This window comes from Glandiceps talaboti, chromosome 18 (genome assembly GCF_964340395.1).
Source record: "Glandiceps talaboti chromosome 18, keGlaTala1.1, whole genome shotgun sequence".
Taxonomy (NCBI): domain Eukaryota; kingdom Metazoa; phylum Hemichordata; class Enteropneusta; family Spengelidae; genus Glandiceps; species Glandiceps talaboti.
In genome coordinates, this window is record NC_135566.1 from 6,119,116 (window position 1) to 6,140,449 (window position 21,334).

At 34.2% G+C, this 21,334-nt stretch overlaps 2 protein-coding genes across 2 annotated transcripts; one reads left to right on the forward strand and one right to left on the reverse strand.

Annotated features, from left to right (window-relative positions):
• LOC144448939 (4-hydroxyphenylpyruvate dioxygenase-like) lies at window positions 1-12,418 on the reverse strand. The gene is made up of 13 exons (XM_078139321.1): window positions 12,344-12,418; window positions 12,184-12,210; window positions 11,410-11,472; window positions 8,022-8,126; window positions 7,420-7,462; window positions 6,706-6,788; window positions 6,026-6,115; window positions 5,524-5,627; window positions 4,176-4,253; window positions 3,476-3,638; window positions 3,000-3,188; window positions 2,559-2,681; window positions 1-2,221 (listed from the first exon to the last, which is right to left on the reverse strand). Exons 1-13 carry the CDS (start codon window positions 12,344-12,346, stop codon window positions 2,114-2,116), a joined length of 1,179 nt encoding a protein of 392 aa, XP_077995447.1. The 5' UTR covers window positions 12,347-12,418; the 3' UTR covers window positions 1-2,113.
• A 584-nt stretch (window positions 12,419-13,002) lies between these two features.
• LOC144448940 (C-signal-like) lies at window positions 13,003-21,312 on the forward strand. Its single transcript, XM_078139322.1, has 5 exons — window positions 13,003-13,140; window positions 15,168-15,219; window positions 17,928-18,124; window positions 20,251-20,400; window positions 20,651-21,312. Exons 1-5 carry the CDS (start codon window positions 13,003-13,005, stop codon window positions 20,873-20,875), a joined length of 762 nt encoding a protein of 253 aa, XP_077995448.1. The 3' UTR covers window positions 20,876-21,312.
• Window positions 21,313-21,334: the final 22 nt, after the last annotated feature.

The window sequence follows — 21,334 nt, forward strand, 5'->3', positions numbered from 1 at the left end:
TACACATCAGAGGAACACAGAATGAAATGGCGTTCACAAACCATGTTGAATTGAAAAATAATTATTAAAACGAGTACTCATTTTACACTTTGGTATTTGAAGAATATAATTTCCAACATTACACTTTGATTTCTTTGCATTGCTATAAATGTGACCATGGCACAAGTTAGTTCACACTTGTACTGTCTATCCCATTACTTTTTATTACTTTCAAATCTTATCTTTGAATCTTGAACTCAAGTAGTCCAAAAAAAAGCACAGCAAACAGATATACTTCTAACATATTTGGCAGTCATCATACACACTTCACCAATGCAGATAAAATGTTCATTTGCCCTGTTTGTGATAATTTCAACATCACGAATAAATTTAGCCTATTTATGGTACTAACAGCGATTCCGATAGCTCTCGGCTTTCCAGCTTGCACTAAAACCATTCAAACAGATTCAGTTGGCCACATTCAAGTTCCTTTTAAAAGCCATTATCAGAATACCAGAACATTTAAATTTATATAATCACATGTAAATTATCACATTTTATGCATTGAGTATTGTTCATCACAGTTACACATGTTCATTTACTTAATGACTTCATTTGAATAATCAGACATTCTGGCATATGTCATCACTCTGCACTGTGACCAATCAGCTTTAAAATATTTGTATCCGCGTGACTGAATCAGTTTGAACAGGTAGTGACAAGGGCTGAGAAGACATGAGCTAATGGAGTCAAAGTGAGCGTCATAAACTGGCTAGATCAAATTTAACTAATAACAGAAAGTAAAATGTGTTACAAAATAAAAGTTTACGCAAACTTCTAATACCAGTAACCTTTGTACATAAAGGAAGGTTACTTAGCAGTCAGTTGCTATAAGGATATACAGACTAAAGAAAGGGTAATGCTTACACTTTTGTCCCTAATATTCTTAAAGTATCATGCACCTCAATATTTGGCGGCTATATTGGATTCTAGATTTCGATGTCATTTTGTACTTTTTCAAAAATCCGTTCAGTGACCCTCAATTATTTTCTCTCCCTCTTTTAACAGTTTGATTTTTGATTTTTCTTGAACAAAAGAACATGAACAGTTCAATTCTTTTTAATTTCTGAGGCACATTCTACATTAATTCAATATTTTTCTTCTAGTTGATTTTGACATTTTTCTTTTTACATTAGCCATCTCACAAACACATGTTGTTTTGTCGTCAACTTTCAAATTTTCCTTTTTTCTTCAGTCATACTAGCCTACTTCAAATTTATCAGCTGCTACTGGAGACGTATTAAATTTTCTTTGCGGATATTGACACCTTATCAATACCCATCAAACTAGTTACTACCCTGAATTCCACTGAGTTAGTCTATTTTTCATCATGGCTTCCAACTACACGAGGTAGTCTGCAATAATCTATTCTGTAATATTATCAGTTACATGTTGATGTGTTGCAGATTTCTTTCAAACCTGGCACAAAGGGGACAAACATTACACATAACAGCATGCACAACAAATTTTTTCGTTGCAAGCATTTCAACAAATAGAGAAAACTTCAGACACTTTTAAAGTGTTTCTTATTCAATGTGTGTACAAGTGTGGATATTTGAGTGTTTGTCGAGGTACCTAGAGAACTACAATACTGACATAAAAATAAACATTTAGAGGCATAGCATAGCAGCCTATGAAAAATATAGCTAAACCTTTTGGTTAACTTGACACAGATTTCATCTAGATTGCTTTGAATAAATAAAAGTGATTTTCTGAAAGTAGGATGAAAGGGAGTATCTACCACCATTACTTTCACTTAGAAACAGAATGAGTGTTTTAGAAACTTCTTTCTTTCCTACAGTGAAGTTTGGAAAAATATATATAACAAAAATGTTTTGTCTGTCAATTTTGTTACACGTACTTTCAAAAGATAACCCATGTTTTTAAAACTTTTCTAAGCAACTTTGAAAAAATGAAAACAAGGATGCACAAAAATGAGCTATTCATGTGCTCTTTAGCTGCATGGTTTAGACAAACTTCAACCTATAATTGCTTGGATGACAGTATTCACAGCAACAATGTCCCATTATTCTGTACACATATGGATCGGACAAATGTGGACTGATTTCCCTGTCTACTTCTTTTCTAGCAGATCAACATCTTTAGTTACCAGGTTTCCACGAGCCTCTTGGTCCAATTCGATAGCCTCAAACAATGACTTGAAATTTCCAGCACCAAATCCCTGAAAATGTAATGTAACACAGAAATTAGATTTAAGAGATACCTCCAGCAGTCTACAAACAAGCAAATGAGCCCTGACCCCCCCTCCAAAACACAGACACACACAGACACACACACACTAGCTTGGACACACACAGAGTGACAGACACAAACACACACACACACACACACACACACAAAATAAAAGGGATTCATACTGTGCAAAAATCGTTCCCCTAAATATTTATGCACCAAAATAAACTTATTAACTGTATTTATATATACTGAAGAGAAGTAGGAAATGCATGATTAGTCAACAATTACTGATTCAACTTCTTCATGGAAAATATTTGACTTACGGAATGATTATGCCGTTGAATAACTTCCAAAAATAATGTCGGTCTGTCTTGCACTGGTTTGGTGAATAACTGCAGTAAATAACCTTGATCATCAAAGTCCACAAGAATCTTCAGTTCCTGTAACTGTAAATAAATACAATATAGTATGGTCAGTTATTAAGCTAGCACATAATAGCCTTTACCTTGTTTTTAAATATATTATAATAATAAATAAATATTTTCTAAATAACAAATATCAAACATGGATATTTTATAGTGTTGACTGTATTTTACTGAAAAGAATAAAGAGAATAGGGTAAATTTAATGTCATCACCACAGTTCTAGGACAAATGTTTACACAGTATCAAGGAGAAGAATTATTACAAAAGTCTGAATGTACTTTTCCCTTTAATACAAACAAACATCAAACACTAGAAATGCTGACACACACTTATACTTACAACGTCTAGACCTTCTTCAATCTTCACAGGTGAAGCTTTAAGACGTTCTCTTAAATTATCATAGTAGGAGTCTGGAATTGCCAAAAAAATTAACCCACGGTCACGCAGACTCTTAACGGCTGCAATAATATCAACTGTGTTGAGGGCAATATGCTGCACACCAGCTCCACCATAATATTCAACATACTCCTGGTGTAGAAATATAAGAAAATCTTCGTTTTGAAATGTTCATTATACAATGATAAAGTTTGACAAGTGAGATTATACATATTAGTCTACAACAGGGTTTAATGATAACCACTTTGTTCATCATCCACTGTCATTAAATTCAAGAAAGAAATCAAGATGCATCAGTTCGCATGAGCATTCTAACTTTTTACAACAATCTAATATTGTTCCTGTTCGGTGCCATAGAACATTACGTCATTTTGGATTTTGGCACTATGCAAATTCGTTTAACGTTACTATTCAATTACCTGGATTTGACTCTTTCGTTTGCCAGGGGCTGGTTCATTGATAGGCATTTTGATTGTTTCTTCATAGTTAGTGACAACGATAGACCTCAAGGAACTGTAGTTGGTATGGATAAGAGAATCATCTATGGACCAAAACCTGTGGAACATCAAGTTCTTCTCATACCTTTAGAATAATTGAAAAGAAAATACAGAGTTAGCATTCAAGTTGAAAGATGTATACAGGCAAACATAGACCCTCCCCACTGGGGCAAGCTGGTCATGGAACGATTTCCTGCAAAATAATACTGAACAGAAAAACTTCTTCAGTAATTCTTATTTTTGAACTGAGCTGAGACAAGGTACTGATGGACTTATATATCACTGTAGTGCTATACTAAAGCATTGAGATATATGTGCTTGTTTGTTGTGATATATACATGTACCGTATATTGAAAAGTCACCATGAGTAATGGATATGGCATACACATTCTCAGACTGGATGAAGTGATTACTTATCTGTACACAGTTTATTTACAAATCATTTCCTGTATGTGCAATTACAAGTATAGATATAGTATAAATTATTGCAGGGTATAATTATGTCATTCCCAATATTTGCCCAGTGAATACTTATGATTATATAAAGGTGTCCCACTCTTAGTGACAAGGCCCCTTAGTTAGGTGAACAAAGAACAAGGTGATAATAACAGAAAAGACTTACCAATCCGCAACATTTTCCATCGTGTCATCTGGTTGGTTTCCTACCACGTGGTCAATGAATCTTAAATTCACATCAGGCCTATGATAATATAAGCATTAAATAAAAAGTTTAAAAAAAAGATTGCTATCAGATGATAAATTAAAATTACTACACTACGGGTTGTTTGTGCATTTGTGAGGAAAATCTGTGATCAGGAAAAACCTGTGCTGTGCTGCTGAGAGTAAATATTATGAAAACCAGTATCTGAAAATATACTCATAAAAGTATTAGTCTGTATGTGATTTGAATGGATGTAGCAACAAAGTACTGAAAGATGAAGTCTTTTGACAAATTGATGCAAATTCTGTCGTCAAAATATTGATTATTATGCATGTTATTTATGTATATGTAATCTCTATGCATAATTGTACAGTGGTTTATTTTGTACTGGAAACTAATGCTCTATAAACTGATTGATTGATTGATTGATTGATTGATTGATGGCTATCTGTATAACTTGCCAAAAGTATGCCTGTATATGTGGGTATATGTGGCATTTGTGCAAGTGCATACATGTGAATTGTGATCATTGCCTGTAACATAATATCATCTCTACAGTAGTCAAAACACACAGATATAGGTGTACAATTTTGATTAAATTAATTCTGCAAATTATGTGAGATTTAGTTTCACATGTTTTCTGAGAAAACCAACACACAAACAGGGTGTTTTGATTTTGACTCAAATTCTTTCAATACTTCAGAAGCCACATCCTATCACATGTAAATATTTCCATCAAGTCTAACAAAACTTCAAAATATACTAATATTAAGTGACACTTTCTCACATGACTGCACATCTTCATATAACCAAACTTCAACTTTGACAAATTTCATAACATTTGGGGCAAACAAGTTTGGAGTAAATATTGCAAAATCATAGTTATTGTTCAACCTGCATAATAAACTGAATAAATCTCAAGATAATATTGGCAAATTTGTTGAATCTAAATGGGCCTTAAATAGGGTTAAGATTTATTGGCAAATTGTAAAAAAAAAAATATTGTCGTGTCAGTGCAGTAAAGTCGTATCTGCCTATCCAAATGCATAGCAGATACGACCTTACTGCACTGACACGGAAATATATGCTGAGGACTGCTTCCAATTCATCTGAAGCTGCAAGTCTTAAACAAATAAGTTGAATTGTCTCTCAATTTCAATTATCACCACTGCTGTCCTCATTTGAAACTGACTGGCCCATTCTATGTTTTGAAGAGAATAGATCACTCAACAAGATAAAGTGACAAACTGGTCAAATATGACAGCCACATCTAAAACTTAAAAAAACAATCCTGCAACAGAAAACTTACAATTTAAGAAGGAGTGCATCATTGCCAACAGCTGGTTTGTAACCTGGGAGGAATATTCCCTTGTATTGTGTCCGCTCAACAAACAAATGCGTAGTATCACCATACTAATTATGTGAAAGGAAAATATGGTTAATTCCTTGTTAGAAAACAATATTTCATAATATATGAAGGAAACATGTGTGACAACGTGTTTTTATTATCTGTTGTAATTAAAAGGGGAGCGTCACTTCAGGAAATAAAGGTACATTCATAAACTTTGGGTTCTGGAGAGTTATTTCATGATTTCACATCACATAATTTTCACTCGGTGGCCAAGAAGCATCAAATTAATCATGTTTTTAATGAAATGGGCAAGTTGATAGCACAGTTTTGATTTTGGTAAACTGAGTGCAGTTATATGCACAACATGAAAACTTGAGTTTAAACAACAGCCTGTACAAACATGTCTACAAAATGCTGCAACTAGCTACTTTATGGACCAGGAAAATTGTGAGTAACGTACTGTGGCAACAACAGCATATCTCACAGTTCCATCTGCATCAGACTCATCCCAGGGTTCTTTCACTACCTTTGCTCCTCGTTTTCTTGCTTTCTGTATGGAAAGATCAAATGAATTTGCAAAATAAAGACTTACTTGAAAGAAAACTACATGGATTTCTCGTATGAACAGTGGACATTTCTTCATATTTACCGAACTTCTTTAAATGGGATCTATGAGTCAAGTTTTGTCCTTTGACTATTTTAAAGGATTTTAGACATTCTCTCACTTTGCACACACACAAGTAGAAATATACCCCATTAGATTGGCTTGAACAAGACAAAAAAATGACATCACCATGCAGAGAAAAGTAGTCGGACACGCAGTTTACATGGTGCACACACACACACACACACACACACACACACACACACACACACACACGTGTAAATGGACCTGCAAAACACACACACACACACACACACACATCCCCTGACACAACTTAGTTTGACCAAAAATGTTCACCATCTTGCTAGTCTGAACCAAATAAATCAGATGAGATAACTTTTTAAAGAAACATTCCTAGAAGTAATAATACAAATGTTTCAATCAATTATGTCAATGTTTATATTGCTGTCAGCACTTGAAATGGACTAACGAAAGAGTCATGGTGCAGTGTACAACAGATAAAACTTATGACTGACCTCAACTAATTCATCGCAGTCTTCAACAGAAAATGCAATGTCTTTGACACCATCACCGTGTGTCACCAGATGGTCCCCCATTTCTGAAATGTAAAATGGTATCGTCAACATACATGCAGTTGTTAGAGTCAGGAGCCTAATTTTCTACTCAGAGAAATCAACAAAGAACTACTAATCAGAACATCTGGTTAACTCTTTAAATACAAGCTGATGATACATGATGTAATACGTATGTGATGTGTATGGTTGACTCACTCACTCTGTTTGGAAAGGATACACTAATAATAAGTGAGGTTTGGCAAAAGCTGCACATACAGTTCCATTCACAATGTGGACAAAGGTATTGATTGAGTCCTAAATTGTAGATTTCTTAGGTGAAACATACATCAAGTTTTAACGATACCGGCCTGCACGTACGCACACACGCACGCACACACACACACACACACACACACACACACACTAACTGTAAAAGACTCTTTCTGATGCCTATAATCAGTGTGCCCTCTAAGCAAATTTGACGCGCCACTGACGCACACAATTTCTAGTGACACACCAAAATTTGGTGTTCCCTATCTCTTACTATGTGGTGACTCACAAGAGATGTCAGTTTTTATCATTTTGACTCAAAACAACAAAATTTAGCTATCGTTAGAGGGCACACTGCCTATAATCAAGCACCGAAAACAAACTTCAGTATCTTATTATGCTTACCACTGCTGTGTGGAACCAGTGCAGATTGGAAAACAAATACAATCTGTGAAAGTGAATTTGAACATATGTCAAACTGTTTTTATTGTCATTTACAAAAACTACTACATTTATTACATCCTAAGTACAATTTGCAAACCACTAATACATACAGAATACAGTAACAGACATTTCACTTTAGTCTGAAGACCACATCCTTTTTTTAAAAGATACCTACAACATGGCTCACAGATATCAAAATTTGTCTCAAGATATCCAAGATGGAGGTTCGTAGTAAGACCTCACATCTTAGCTCAGGAGGTTGCCAAACACACATGAAAAGCTGAAGAATGACAGTACCTATGTTTGAGTATATGCAAGCCCTTGCCATTATATGGGGGTAGTCACAATTATCCAAGGGTCTAGCAGCTACATTATCCAAGACTTAGCTCAAATATATTCAAGACAAAGCTCAAAGAATAAAAATATAGGGGCAATAAAAGGTGGTGTAGGATTCTATTTTGATGGTTGACAAATTGTGTCAAAAGTCTTTATCTCATGCTTTCCCACTAATTTGTGGGCATCCATTATCATTTTATTAACAGTTAAAACTTGTAAAAACTTACATCTCCCTGTTTGACTGCATGCGACACTACCTGTCTGCTGCCTGTCTCCAGCCCTTTGTATGCAAAAGGCACAAATCCCAGCCTTGTGCAGTAATATGAAGCGGCCTGCAATAGCAACAGAAGAACAAATTTGTCTTCATTTAAAACAAAAGTTTTTAATTCCAAACAACATTTCAACACCACCTCATATCAAGATTACAATTACCTTCAATATAATAAATAGTGTCTAAACATTATTAACATTTACAGAAATCATCAAATTTTCATCAAATATACTGTATATTTGGCAGTCAACTTTAATACTGGTAGTGAATATATCAGTATAAATATACACTTTGAATGGATTTTATCTCCAGCTGAAATCAAATCAGAATTTTGAACTTCTGCCTAATTTTTTATTCACTTATATATCATACAATACAGGAAAATATTTTAACTGTGAAATTACTCAGCCAACAGTAACATGATTTCAGGGCAAATGAATTCGGAATGAAATAGTACTTCAAGGTCATGGTATATCACAGTGGTAGTAGTGGCATTTATACTCTAATATAGTGTGTATTTAAAAAAGTAGATTCATTTCTAAGATGATGTAAAAGTATGTCAATGTAAACTTCAGAAGATTGTGTTTATAGCACATGTTTTGTACAGCTATCTATGTTCTGATCAAAGTTAAATTTTCAGGTCACTGACACACAAAGTGTTAGTATGTAGGGCAACAAATAACCTACATCTTCCTGACCTCATTGTATAGCCAGTGTGCTTTAGGGGTGGTAACGGAATACACTTGACCTCACACCGTCAAAATTCAGTGTTAGATATACATGGAACTTGTGAATGTTTTACCAAAATTCTAATCACTACCTAGTGCTACCAGGTTTCAACAATATTTCAGTTACCAAACAAATTGATTGCACTGGTAATCAATAAACCTCTACACAATGAGGAGATAGTAATTTATCATACGAACATGACAAGCTATCAATCACAGCATTTTTAATACTTTGATTGCGCAATACTTTGAACAGTTGTTACAATTTGGATTTAAGCGAATTATTCATGTAAAACCGTACTTTATATACTAAATATGGAAACAAATCAGTCATGTATATAAAATGTACACTACTTAATCATAATAAAAATGTTATTCTGTTTAATTCCAGTACATCTTTTATGGCATGAATTAGTGATTAATTTTAACTTCAACCAATAAATTAGTGATTCACCTTAACTACAACCAATATTTTTGTTTACATATTATCACACAGACATTGAATAACAACTTTTTACTAGGTTCAGAGACCTCAAATACTCCAGCCAGCCATTGCCCCCTTGACATGCAACGTCATCAATCAGGCATTATAAATAATTCAACCTACATCTGACTGACATTCTCCCGCTATGTACATATGTCAACAAATGTATACATCATCATGGTACATACTGACGTCATTGTGAACTACATAATTTTAGAACTCTTAACCTTTCTCATCTAGATGCTACTGATGGTATCAAATCATCTCTTTGTAAAGAGAGATCTTGAGATTTGATGCCACAAATAATATCGAGACTACAACCTTTCTTACAACCAAATTTTCTTTGTCAATGATGTTACTGTTGCTGGTATAATTATGTTATTCTTCAATAGTTTTTTTCATTCAGTCTGAAAATACTTGTAACCATAAGGGTTGTCTCGTAACTCGTAGTGACAAAGCCCCCTTAGGTCACTCATATTTTCCTTACGAAGACAAAATATTGGGGAATAACATCAAAATACACATAATAAGTATAACTACGTTATTACCTTCCCTCAATATTTTTTTTGATGTAAACAATCAGAAATCTTTTGTCTACAGAATATGTTTACAAAATGATATGTTAAAATGAAAAATATTGAATAAAATTCTGTGGAGAAATTTGACATTACTGCAATATCCTTTTTGAGGCCTCACAGGTTAAAATGTAATCCAATTACTTGCTTCTACGTATCACAAAAAAAAAAATTGATCATATATATCACAATCTTTTTACATGTAAAAAATGATTTTTAAAAGTTATCACTTTTCACATTTTTTCATTTCCTCTGCATGCTATCTTGTATGTTTGTATTATAAACATTATTTACCTGCCCAATTAGTTTTTGTTTTGGAGTTTAAACATTATGTTAACTGTAAAAATGAACACAAATAATTATTTGAATATGTGGTCATGGGATACCATGCACTACAATGGGTGCATTTCAGTCAACTAAAGAAACCTTTCAGCTAGGACACAACAATCACATCACCTTACGACAATGGTAATCAATACCTGCTTTTTAAGCACACAACAATCCGTTGGTCAATATGAAATGAATCAATGGCTTTGTAAAAAATCAATGCACTGTGCTGGAGATACAACATGTATTCATCCAGCCCCCTCCTATAACTTTTGAAATAAAATCACTATGATGTCTAACATGCCACATACCATATTTAATTTACAATATTAGTCTTTTTATGACTCTTCTAGCATATGTTATTTTGCTGATTTTTTTTCTTTCTTTTCACAGAGATAAAGATAATTTATAATACATTTTGATGCAGAACCATCACTATCCTACCATTTATTACCTAATTTCCCTACAGAATAAATGATTTTTTTTCTACCATACATAGATCATTAGACCCAGTCCACTTTCCAGGCAATGATAATATTGCAGAATAACCTTTTTGCCTAGTCAAAATTTGACATTTATCGGCAATGTACTACATACAAGCACTTAGAAGGGCAAAAGTAATGCCATTATCATTTTGATTAACCATTTTTTGACAAAAGAATACACGACCTTGTGTGTTAAATTTTATTGATACTGAAATGGTGAGGATAAGATAGGACAGTGCCTGCAATGACCTTCATCTTTGACATAATGAATGGAATTTTTTAAACGTCATTGTCTGCTGACCAATGATCTTCATAGCATGACTCTGTACCCATGACACACCCCTAATGGCATCCAATCATATCACTCACTTCTGTTATCCTACGTGTATCATGTCATACAACATGTTGAAGTGTCACTGGTTGTAAATATTGTTACAATCTGTTACAACAACAAAATAAAAAACACTTCCAATGCCGAATTAATGACATTTACAAAATAGATTTTAAAATATTATTGTGGGTACATAACCCTCTTTCATCTAACAATGTATGTCATTATTTCAAATGCCAATAAAGTAGTTGTTTTGGGGTAGCCTTTGGAGAACAAATATGATTTAACAGCGAAATGAATTTGCTACATACATGTGCGCAACACTGCTGGCAAATCGCCAAAATTTCGAAGTGATGTGCACGAGTCGAACGACAAATTGTATACGCACTCAAGTCTTTTACTTTTACACCTTACCTGTTTAGCATTTCCAACCCAAAACGTCACGTGGTCAAAATTGATAAATTTCCCGACTTCGGGCTGAAAGGATAAATGGAAGAAATATAAATAAATACACAATTATATTTTAGGTTTGTTTTGAAATTGAATGTTGTATCTTACAAATTTTAATTCAAGGTCCGACGCGTATGTATGCATACATGACAAGACCGTCGCCACAATACCACTGTATGAACCACATTTTGAAACTGAGGTAGTCACAAAATAACTGAGAACTATGATATTACGGGTAACGTGTAAAATTGACTGACTGCTGGTGGTGTACAGCCATTGGCCTTTCATTGAACTGGAACTTTAGTTGACATTCGCATTATTGAACACAGTCTGGCTTACTCTGTCGTTTGTTATTGTTTTTGTTATCACTTTTCATCCTGTTTCATTCGCTTGCCCATGGTTGTATATTTCACTAATACATCATGTCAGTGTCCATCGGTGAATATCTCGAAATCAGTCAACTGGTAATGGGTGATTTGCATGTCAGAATATCGGACACAAGAGGAAACGACAACTCTGGCTTTCTGCTCATACCATGTACCACGTGTGTTATCTCAATATTTGAACGGACCAAAGGCGACGAATGGGCATATGAAAATATCACACCTCACATTTATATATGAACTAAGAATTATATCATGATAATATATCTGCAGAAATAAGAAAACTGCATGTCCGTCGTTTTTTCAGCCTTGCTACTGTATGCATTGGTAAAAGTTAATGATGTGCATTCCTTACCTTCTCTCCTTTATCGGTGTACGTCGTCTGCAAACAAGCATATAGAATTTACAAGTAAATATAAAAATATGTACGGAAATATTTAGTACAATAATTCGATAACGAAAATTACACGGGAGACTGAAAACGACAAGCAAAAAAGCCGTGTAGAGATACGCACCATTTTTTTTACGACGCTGTAACGAGTATGAAGCTAGCTTTCGGCGTTTTAGTTTACCGCACGACACGCTGCAATGTTGTCAAATGACACGAGTTTATTATTCTACAATATTTATGCGGGAATGACAGGCGGCATGTCTAACAGATCATCTGATTGGTGGGATTAGTGGGCGCTGGCTGTGGCCACATTCTTTCACTTTTCTTGATTGTACGTAAATCTATCGCTGCAATTACTCCATAGTATACAGAAACATTAGTTGCTTAAAACTTTCAAGCATTTTGTTTCTGATGTTTTTGCAGTGAATTTATGAAATTTTGGGTGATTCTATGTTTGTTTACGATGTTTCAACCAATCAGGATTAACGTCTCATCCAAACTGTGTTACCGGCATCGGGCTTTCATACGTTCGCCATCACTGGGGATCCTCGTACGACCATATATAAAAATACATATACAAGAAACGGCTATTATTTTAAAATGATGATATTAACTTACCCCAAATATTAATCGTTCCAAAATAAATATAGTGTTTGAAATAACTTACGGCTGTGTATTTCTGTAAAAAATACGACACTGTGCAAGGCTCTAAATCACATGACGGACAATGACGTTTTCATCCGGGAGAGCAGTGAACTTTGCTACGACTAACAACTTGCAAGTATGTTTGTTCGGAGTGTACTAATCACTGGAGCTAATCGTGGAATTGGCCTTGAACTCGTAAAACAGCTCACAGCATCAAGTAAACCACCACACCATGTGTTTGCAACATGTCGTAATCCAAATGCAGAGATATCAAAAGTGAGGAGCGACAATTTACACTAGTGAAGTTCTAAATGATCATGTTTTCTCCACTTGGGCCGCCACTCAGTAACTTGCGCATGCGTACAGTGTTGTTTAGCTTATTTACTTTTAACCATCTTAACGCATGCGTAATGTTTCTTATTTGAAGAACATTTGAAGTTAATTAACATTAAACTATACTTGGTGATTTAACCATAAAGGAGTCAAATGAATACAAGTACCTTGGTTACTGGATCACACGTAATCTTTCTGACCATACCCACTTAGCAAAATTATCAAAGAAGTTTGACAGCTTATTCCCTATCATGAAAAGTACCCTTGGTAACCATGGTAACATCAACAGGGTCGATTTTGGCTCATCTCTATGGAATCACATAGTGCGTCCAGTATTGGAATATGCAGGTGAAATACTAATACTTAGTCGAACTGACATGGAATGTTTAGAAAAGATGCAAAGGTCTGTGGGGAAATTCATTTTAAAGGCAACTCGTTACACTGCAAATGAGGCAGTACTTGGTGACCTAGGTTGGACCACAATGATAAGTAAATTTAATGTGTTGAAATTGAAATATTTAAAAAGACTATGTAATCTTCCAGAAACACGCTGGACCAAGATTGTATTCAACAAACTCACTGCAATCAGTCAAGACTCTGAAATGAACACGATAAACCTGTACTGGGATTGGCCTAAATCTATAAATTACGTCTTAACAAATCTCAAAACACATAGAGAAGAAATAAAAAATCTCACAGACAATAAAATCAAGCAAATAATTTTCAAGTATGATGAATCTAAATGGAAAAAAGATATGGAAAAAAAGTCTAGTCTCATTCACTACCGTAGGTTCAAAACATCTTTAGAAATGGAACCGTATCTTAAATCAGTAAATGACTTCAAAGGGCCACAATTAAAATTTAAAGCAAGATCCTATACATTAGGACTCTCATATGAAAAGAGAAAGTGGGAAAACTGTAACTTTGATTGCTCCTGTCCCTGCTGTGGGCAAGAAGATGAAACATTTGAACACTTTCTCTTTTCGTGTGAAAGCCTTTCTACCTATCGTCACATCCTAATGAAGAACACAAAAGATCTTTTACTTAACCATACAGAGACAAACCTATATCAAGATTTTATACAAGGCAAAGAACTGTTAAGCCTCTTTATAGGAGACAGTACAAAAAATTATAACATTTTATTAAGTAAAAAAATTGACAAATTTATCCAGCAATTTCTAAGTAGTGCAATGGAACATAGGAAAACATGTCTAACCTGATGGAGAATTGTAATTTTTTATCTCTTTCTTTATCTCTTATTATTTCTTTGAAGTTATTATTTGCTATTTTAACATGATATTTAAATTATTTTTTTTTGTATGTATTTGATTCTATGTAAATGCTGCTCCTAATGTTTTTAGTGAGCCCCTGATATAAAAGGGATGCAGAAAATAAATAAAAATAAAAAATACTTGTATCATGGGAATGTCAATGCATGCCTCCACTCCTTCATTGCCCTGAAATCATATTCTGGCCCTGTTTGCACACTTGATAGCATAAAAATGTTAGTATATGTATGACAGACTGACAAGGACAATTATACAACAAGAAATCTACAGTCTAATATTGTTATACTTCTTCTGAGTGTCTCATTCTGTATTTAAATGCCAGCCTTTCACCTTTCGTTGTAGGTTTAAACAATTGATACCACTTTTGTATGTGAAATAGAGAACAAAGTTCAAAACATACTTAGAACACCTATCCATTATGCCTAGATATACCTCACCCACATTATGCAGCTGTTTTAGAAATGACCATTTTACAAAATGAAAGAATGATAATTACTATCATCTTTGTCAGGTATCATCACACAAATTGGGATATAGACTTACAGGTAACAGTTGTGTTAGTAGAACTTTCCGATTACCGGAAAATTACATCGATGCTGAAAAACAACCTATAATCAACCGGCCATTTGACTTTTAATACATTAACGCGTGACTGAATCTTTCTTATTCTTTGTCGTATAGGAACTGAGTGAAATAGCTACAAAAAATGAAACAGTGAAAGTTATCAAGCTTGGTGAGTGATGCACTTGAAGAAACTTAAATGGATCAACTTGAAGACAAAAAAAATTAACTCACACTTATATGTAATGATAGACAAGACATACCCACTTATATGTAATGACAGACAGGACATACCCACTTATATGTAATGACAAACAAGACATACCCACTTATATGTAATGATAGACAAGACATACCCACTTATATGTAATGATAGACAACACATACCCACTTATATGTAATGATAGACAAGACATACCCACTTATATGTAATGACAGACAAGACATACCCACTTATATGTAATGACAGACAATACATACCCACTTATATGTAATGACAGACAAGACATACCCACTTATATGTAATGACAGACAAGACATACCCACTTATATGTAATGACAGACAATACATACCCACTTATATGTAATGACAGACAAGACATACCCACTTATATGTAATGACAGACAATACATACCCACTTATATGTAATGACAGACAAGACATACCCACTTATATGTAATGACAGACAAGACATACCCACTTATATGTAATGACAGACAAGACATACCCACTTATATGTAATGATAGACAACACATACCCACTTATATGTAATGATAGACAAGACATACCCACTTATATGTAATGATAGACAACACATACCCACTTATATGTAATGATAGACAAGACATACCCACTTATATGTAATGACAGACAAGACATACCCACTTATATGTAATGACAGACAATACATACCCACTTATATGTAATGACAGACAAGACATACCCACTTATATGTAATGACAGACAAGACACCCACTTATATGTAATGACAGACAATACATACCCACTTATATGTAATGACAGACAAGACATACCCACTTATATGTAATGACAGACAATACATACCCACTTATATGTAATGACAGACAAGACATACCCACTTATATGTAATGACAGACAAGACATACCCACTTATATGTAATGACAGACAATACATACCCACTTATATGTAATGACAGACAAGACATACCCACTTATATGTAATGACAGACAAGACATACCTACTTATATGTAATGACAGACAAGACGTACCCACTTAGACAGGAAATAGATAACAGACAAATTGATAGAAGAGGCAGAAGTGGTTATAGGCTGGGGTTGCATGCTGGCTAGCCGGCTACTGCTTGCACCAACCATTCAACTCCTTTTTTCCACAAGCATATGCTATCACACTTTTTAACAGAAATTTTAATAGAACAACATGAGGGGCTTTTAACATTATCTATAGTAAGTTTCTTTTTGCACACTCTTAATTGAGATTGTACATTTTATTTGAAGTCATTATGTTTTTTCCTGTGTTTTACAAATGATGTACTTTTCATATTTTTACTGAGTATTTTATTGTACATTATACACAATAAAACACGCAGTAAAATATGAAAAGCATGTTGCTGTGTTTGTTTGTGTTGAGTTTTTTTATTTCTTGAGTGCTTTGTTTTTATATCTGGTTGTGGCAGGCATTAACATTTCCCTCAAAGGGACCCAATAAAGTATTCATATCATATCATAACATAATAACAGCTGGGTAAGGCTAAGATCCTATAATCTGGTCCGCAAAACAAATTAAATTAAAATAGTGCCAATCCATGTCCTTATGGCAGTAGTGAGAAGTCAATGTTCATAGAATATTTCCAGTGATCCCAGAGTCCAGATTGTTCTTAAAACAGTTAAGTGAATTTGATGTGACAAGCGAAGCAGGCAAACTATTCCATGTGTTGATGACTCTGTTTCCGAAGAAGTGAGCATGCACAGATTTGGAAAATTTCTTAAGTTTCAATTGTATTGTATCTTATCTTATTTATAATGATCGAGCTCATTTCTGCTCAGTTGTTTTTATGGCATATATGCAAATATCACCTTTCAGGATTATCTGCGTAGCTACAAGGAGATCTTCTTGTGGCATCTTACCAAAGCCCAAATTTAATTTTGTGTTTATTTGTAGTGTTGCGACATACTTTAGCAGTATAGTTCTATTACATTGAGTCATTAGCTAGTCTGGTATTTTGTGAGTGTAAAACTTTCAGACACTTTTGTTTTTCCATATCATTTACAGGAGAGGTTAATCGGCCGCCATGCCATTTCAGGAGAATGCACTTTCTAATAACCTTTCACTATAATAGGTTAAATGTCGTTGTTGAACTATATCATGCACACCATAGAAGATGTGTAATATAGATATAAATTTCCATTACCTACTTGACTAATAAGTGAAACAACATTGACAAAGTCTGTGCTAGTAACTCAATAAATTGCAAAAAACTAACAAATATGTACAAAGTTTGTTATTGTACATACAATGACAAACATATTACACATTTATTAATCTTTTGCCATTTATTGAATTACAAATGTTGTTTGACATTGATTTAGGAAGCCATGATAAAATTGCATGTTTTAGAAATTAACAATCCAAAATAAATACCCAATTCTCAGCTATATGGCCACTTTAAAGGTTGCTCTGAAGGGAGGAAGTCAGAAACTGTGCAATAAAAGATGTTATGGAGGCAAAGAAATTTTGTAGCGCTATATTTTTGAATTATTAAATCTTTGAATTGTTGCCTTTTGACTAAATTCCTCTGTAGAAGTGTGTTCTTATCATAGACAGTATTGTTTCTGCAAATTTCACCTTGCTGTACTTTTGTCTTTCCCGTGCCTGTAGATGTCACCAATGAGTCTTGCATCATAAAAGCAGCAGAGGACGTTAGTCATATGTTAGGTACTAGCTGTGGTCTGAATCTCTTGATAAACAATGCCGGGATGAAAGCTAAGCCGCGATCTCGTTTTAATAATATGGACTATGAAAATGTGATGGATGTGTTGACTACCAATACTGCTGGTCCACTCATTGTGACAAAGGTAAATTGATCAAATTATTTGTTTTACTAATTCAGTTAATTTAAATACATACATTGTATTGAGGAAGATGTCAATGATAGATGTACAATCTTATAAACTTTAGTTTTCTGTAGGTCGATGTAAACATGTTTGTGTTAGAAAACTTCTAGAAAACTCTCATATCAATGTGTTATAGGGTTGACAGGTTGTTCATCTGTGTGTGTGTGTGTGTCGATCATTTTAATGATATTAAGCAAATGTCTGTATATAGTCACTTGAAGTGGAAAAAATACAACTCTGCATAAATCTTGCTTCAAGACACAATTTAAGCCCATGTAGTCTACATGTATGGCTGTCTTCTGCTATAGGATTCTTCAACGTGTCATTATTCCTGGGTTAAGCATCAGTATGTGTATGTACATCAAGTTCATGCAATACCAGTGTTTCTATTCAAAATGGTAAAACTAATAATAGAATGACACATAAAATATTCTATGACAGGACTCCATGATATGTGAGTGCAAGTGTAGCGTACTTGGGGTATATGCACTCGTGCTTGCAGTGTTCTCTGCATCAGCTGCGAGCGAATTCAAAGTGCAGCAAATTATAAGCATGGAAGCCAATAACCATGAGTATACCCACACTTGCACTCAATTGGCATGGGGTTCTGTACAGTATCTTTATCCAAAATAGCAAATTTCTGTCAAAAAGGGTTACATTTTCATATACAATGAAGGATTACACCCTATTTGCATATCATTTGCATACAGGTATGCAATTATGTTTTCTTCATTGCACTGCAGTGCAAATACCACTAGTATGCGCACACCGGTGCAAATAATCTCTGGTACATATAAAATGAATGTAGAGATACTAAGAGGTCTTCCACCACAACTCCAATTAAGCCATGTACAAATTGGTTGATTGCCAATCTTTTGGGTTTTTTATTGATTTCATTTGCATGATCATATTTTCATGAGAATTTATTTGCGAAGATATTCACCTCATAGGGATATCACTACATTTGGCTTTGAAATTTCAAACTCCTGCTTTAAAATACATGTATAGGTCTAATCCTGATCTATTTACTAACTGAAATATAGAGCAAAGAACAAAAAGGAGATATATTAAAACAATCAAGTCTGTGAATTTCATGCAACTGAAAGTTTGGTGATAGTAGTTTTGAGACATCTGGATAGTTTCTGTATACTGTATACTGGTTACTAGTACTGGTATAGTGTTTTCATAATTGATCATTTACATTCTCCACTGTGGGAAAAATATACTTGTTACGTCAGCAAATCAAGACATACAATAGTTTTCCACTTCAGTGACATTTGTACGTCATCTCAGGTCAAACCTCTTTTGGAGTGGGGTCAGAGTTTTTGTTAGTTATTACACATAAAATGACATCATGATTGCATGCAAGAATGAGCAGGTGCATGTTAAAGCAAACATTTAGACAGTTTAATTACCTCACTATATATTTTATGAGATTATGTAGTTACTGATACGTCATGTCAACAACCATAAAAGCAAATTGATTTCAAATTAGTACACTTAGGTATGTCAATATATAGGGCTCAGAGGTAGCACACTTAGGTATCCACATAGGTCATTAGTACATTAGAGGTATGTCAATATTGATCTCAAATTTGCACACTTAGGTATGCCAACATAGGTCTCAAATTAGCACACTTAGGTACGTCAACATAGGTCTCAAATTAGCACACTTAGGTATGTCAACATAACTGTCACACTTCCAAGTTCAGTATATCAGCCTTGGTATTAAACACTTTAGTATATAGTTCCAACTCCCTGGTAAGCATACAATCCACTGTAACTTTTGTGTAAGTGCATTTAATTAAATCCTTCATGTTACAGCCTCTGTTATATCCTAGGACACCAGTTATACAGCAAGGTTGATGGCAGTACAATTGTGTTTAAAATCTGAGGATTTGAGCCATTCAGAAATGGCATTGACAAGGCTGAAACCAACAACTTCCAGTACTCCAGCCCAGCATAACTGACTTCTCCTCTTTTATTTTGCTGTAATATATGGTACTTTCTGTCCAATCAGTTTTACTTCATCTATGGCAGTATTTCTTGATATATAACTCTCATTATATTTGTCCACTTTTCCATAGCATTTCTTACCATTACTGAAGAAAGCTTCATCAGACTATGAAGGTAATGCAATGAGTTGCAGTCGTTCTGCAGTAATCAATATGTCATCCATCTTGGGATCCATAGAGTTAACACAGGAGTCAAGAGCTGCACTTTACAGTGCATCTAAGGTAAGCTTACACATATAAGGATGTAAGTAGTCATGACGATGTATAACAATCAAGGTATAAAACCCATATTTTTATTCAAACACATTCAACCTGGCTTGTATGTTGTAAAATATGGGTATATAGTTTTCAAACCCAATATATTTTACTTCAAGGCCATGTCTCCTAATTGGTGAATCTCTTTTGTAGTTGGACTGAGTGCACTTTTTATTACAAACTCGTAAATATGTTTTATTTGTTTATTTTCCTGTAGGCAGCATTGAACATGATAACCAAGGGTATGAGTATAGCATTTAAAGAAGACAACATCCTGACTGTCGCGCTACACCCTGGTTGGGTTTTGACAGAGATAGGGGGTCCAAGAGCTACCCTAAGTACAGAAGAAAGTGTCAAAGGGATGCTTGATGTCATGGCTACATTAGATAATAACCATTCTGGTCACTTTATGGATTACCAGGGAAAAGAATTACCTTGGTGATAGACTGGACAAGTATTAACACAAATGTAATTGGCTACCAAAAAGAAGCAAGCAAGGGTATTACAACTGTATGGTTTTTGTAAAAAAATTTGTAAAAATTTTTGTAAAAATTTGAATGGAGCTGTTAATTTTATTAATGATGTAATTAATGGGATCTGTGTACTAATTAATTAGTGGTACATCATTTTGAGCATGTTATGAGGAAGAGGTAGACCATATGTCCAATTTATTGTTGTATGATTACAGTTGTTTATTGTAAACATATCTAAAAGGGAGCTGTCAGGGTTTGATCTCATTGTATCATAGATATATATTACACACTACTAATTGCTACAGATGCTATCATTGGCTAGAGAAAAAAGTGATATGACAATGAGAGTATGAACAAAGAAATGGAAACATATTTAGTGGCAACACTCAACTCAATTACTATAGCAAGCTTATCCAACTTTGATTCAA

Bases quoted from the DNA above. Each gene is read 5' to 3' on its own strand.
- LOC144448940 (XM_078139322.1), top strand. From the start codon at position 13,003: ATGTTTGTTCGGAGTGTACTAATCACTGGAGCTAATCGTGGAATTGGC. The intron at 15,220-17,927 runs GTGAGTGATGCA...CCGTGCCTGTAG, and splicing joins AGTGAAAGTTATCAAGCTTG to ATGTCACCAATGAGTCTTGC. The intron at 20,401-20,650 runs GTAAGCTTACAC...ATTTTCCTGTAG, and splicing joins CACTTTACAGTGCATCTAAG to GCAGCATTGAACATGATAAC.
- LOC144448939 (XM_078139321.1), bottom strand. The intron at 7,463-8,021 runs GTAAGTTTTTAC...TCACTTTCACAG, and splicing joins ATGCAGTCAAACAGGGAGAT to ATTGTATTTGTTTTCCAATC. The intron at 5,628-6,025 runs GTACGTTACTCA...TCACATAATTAG, and splicing joins GATATGCTGTTGTTGCCACA to TATGGTGATACTACGCATTT.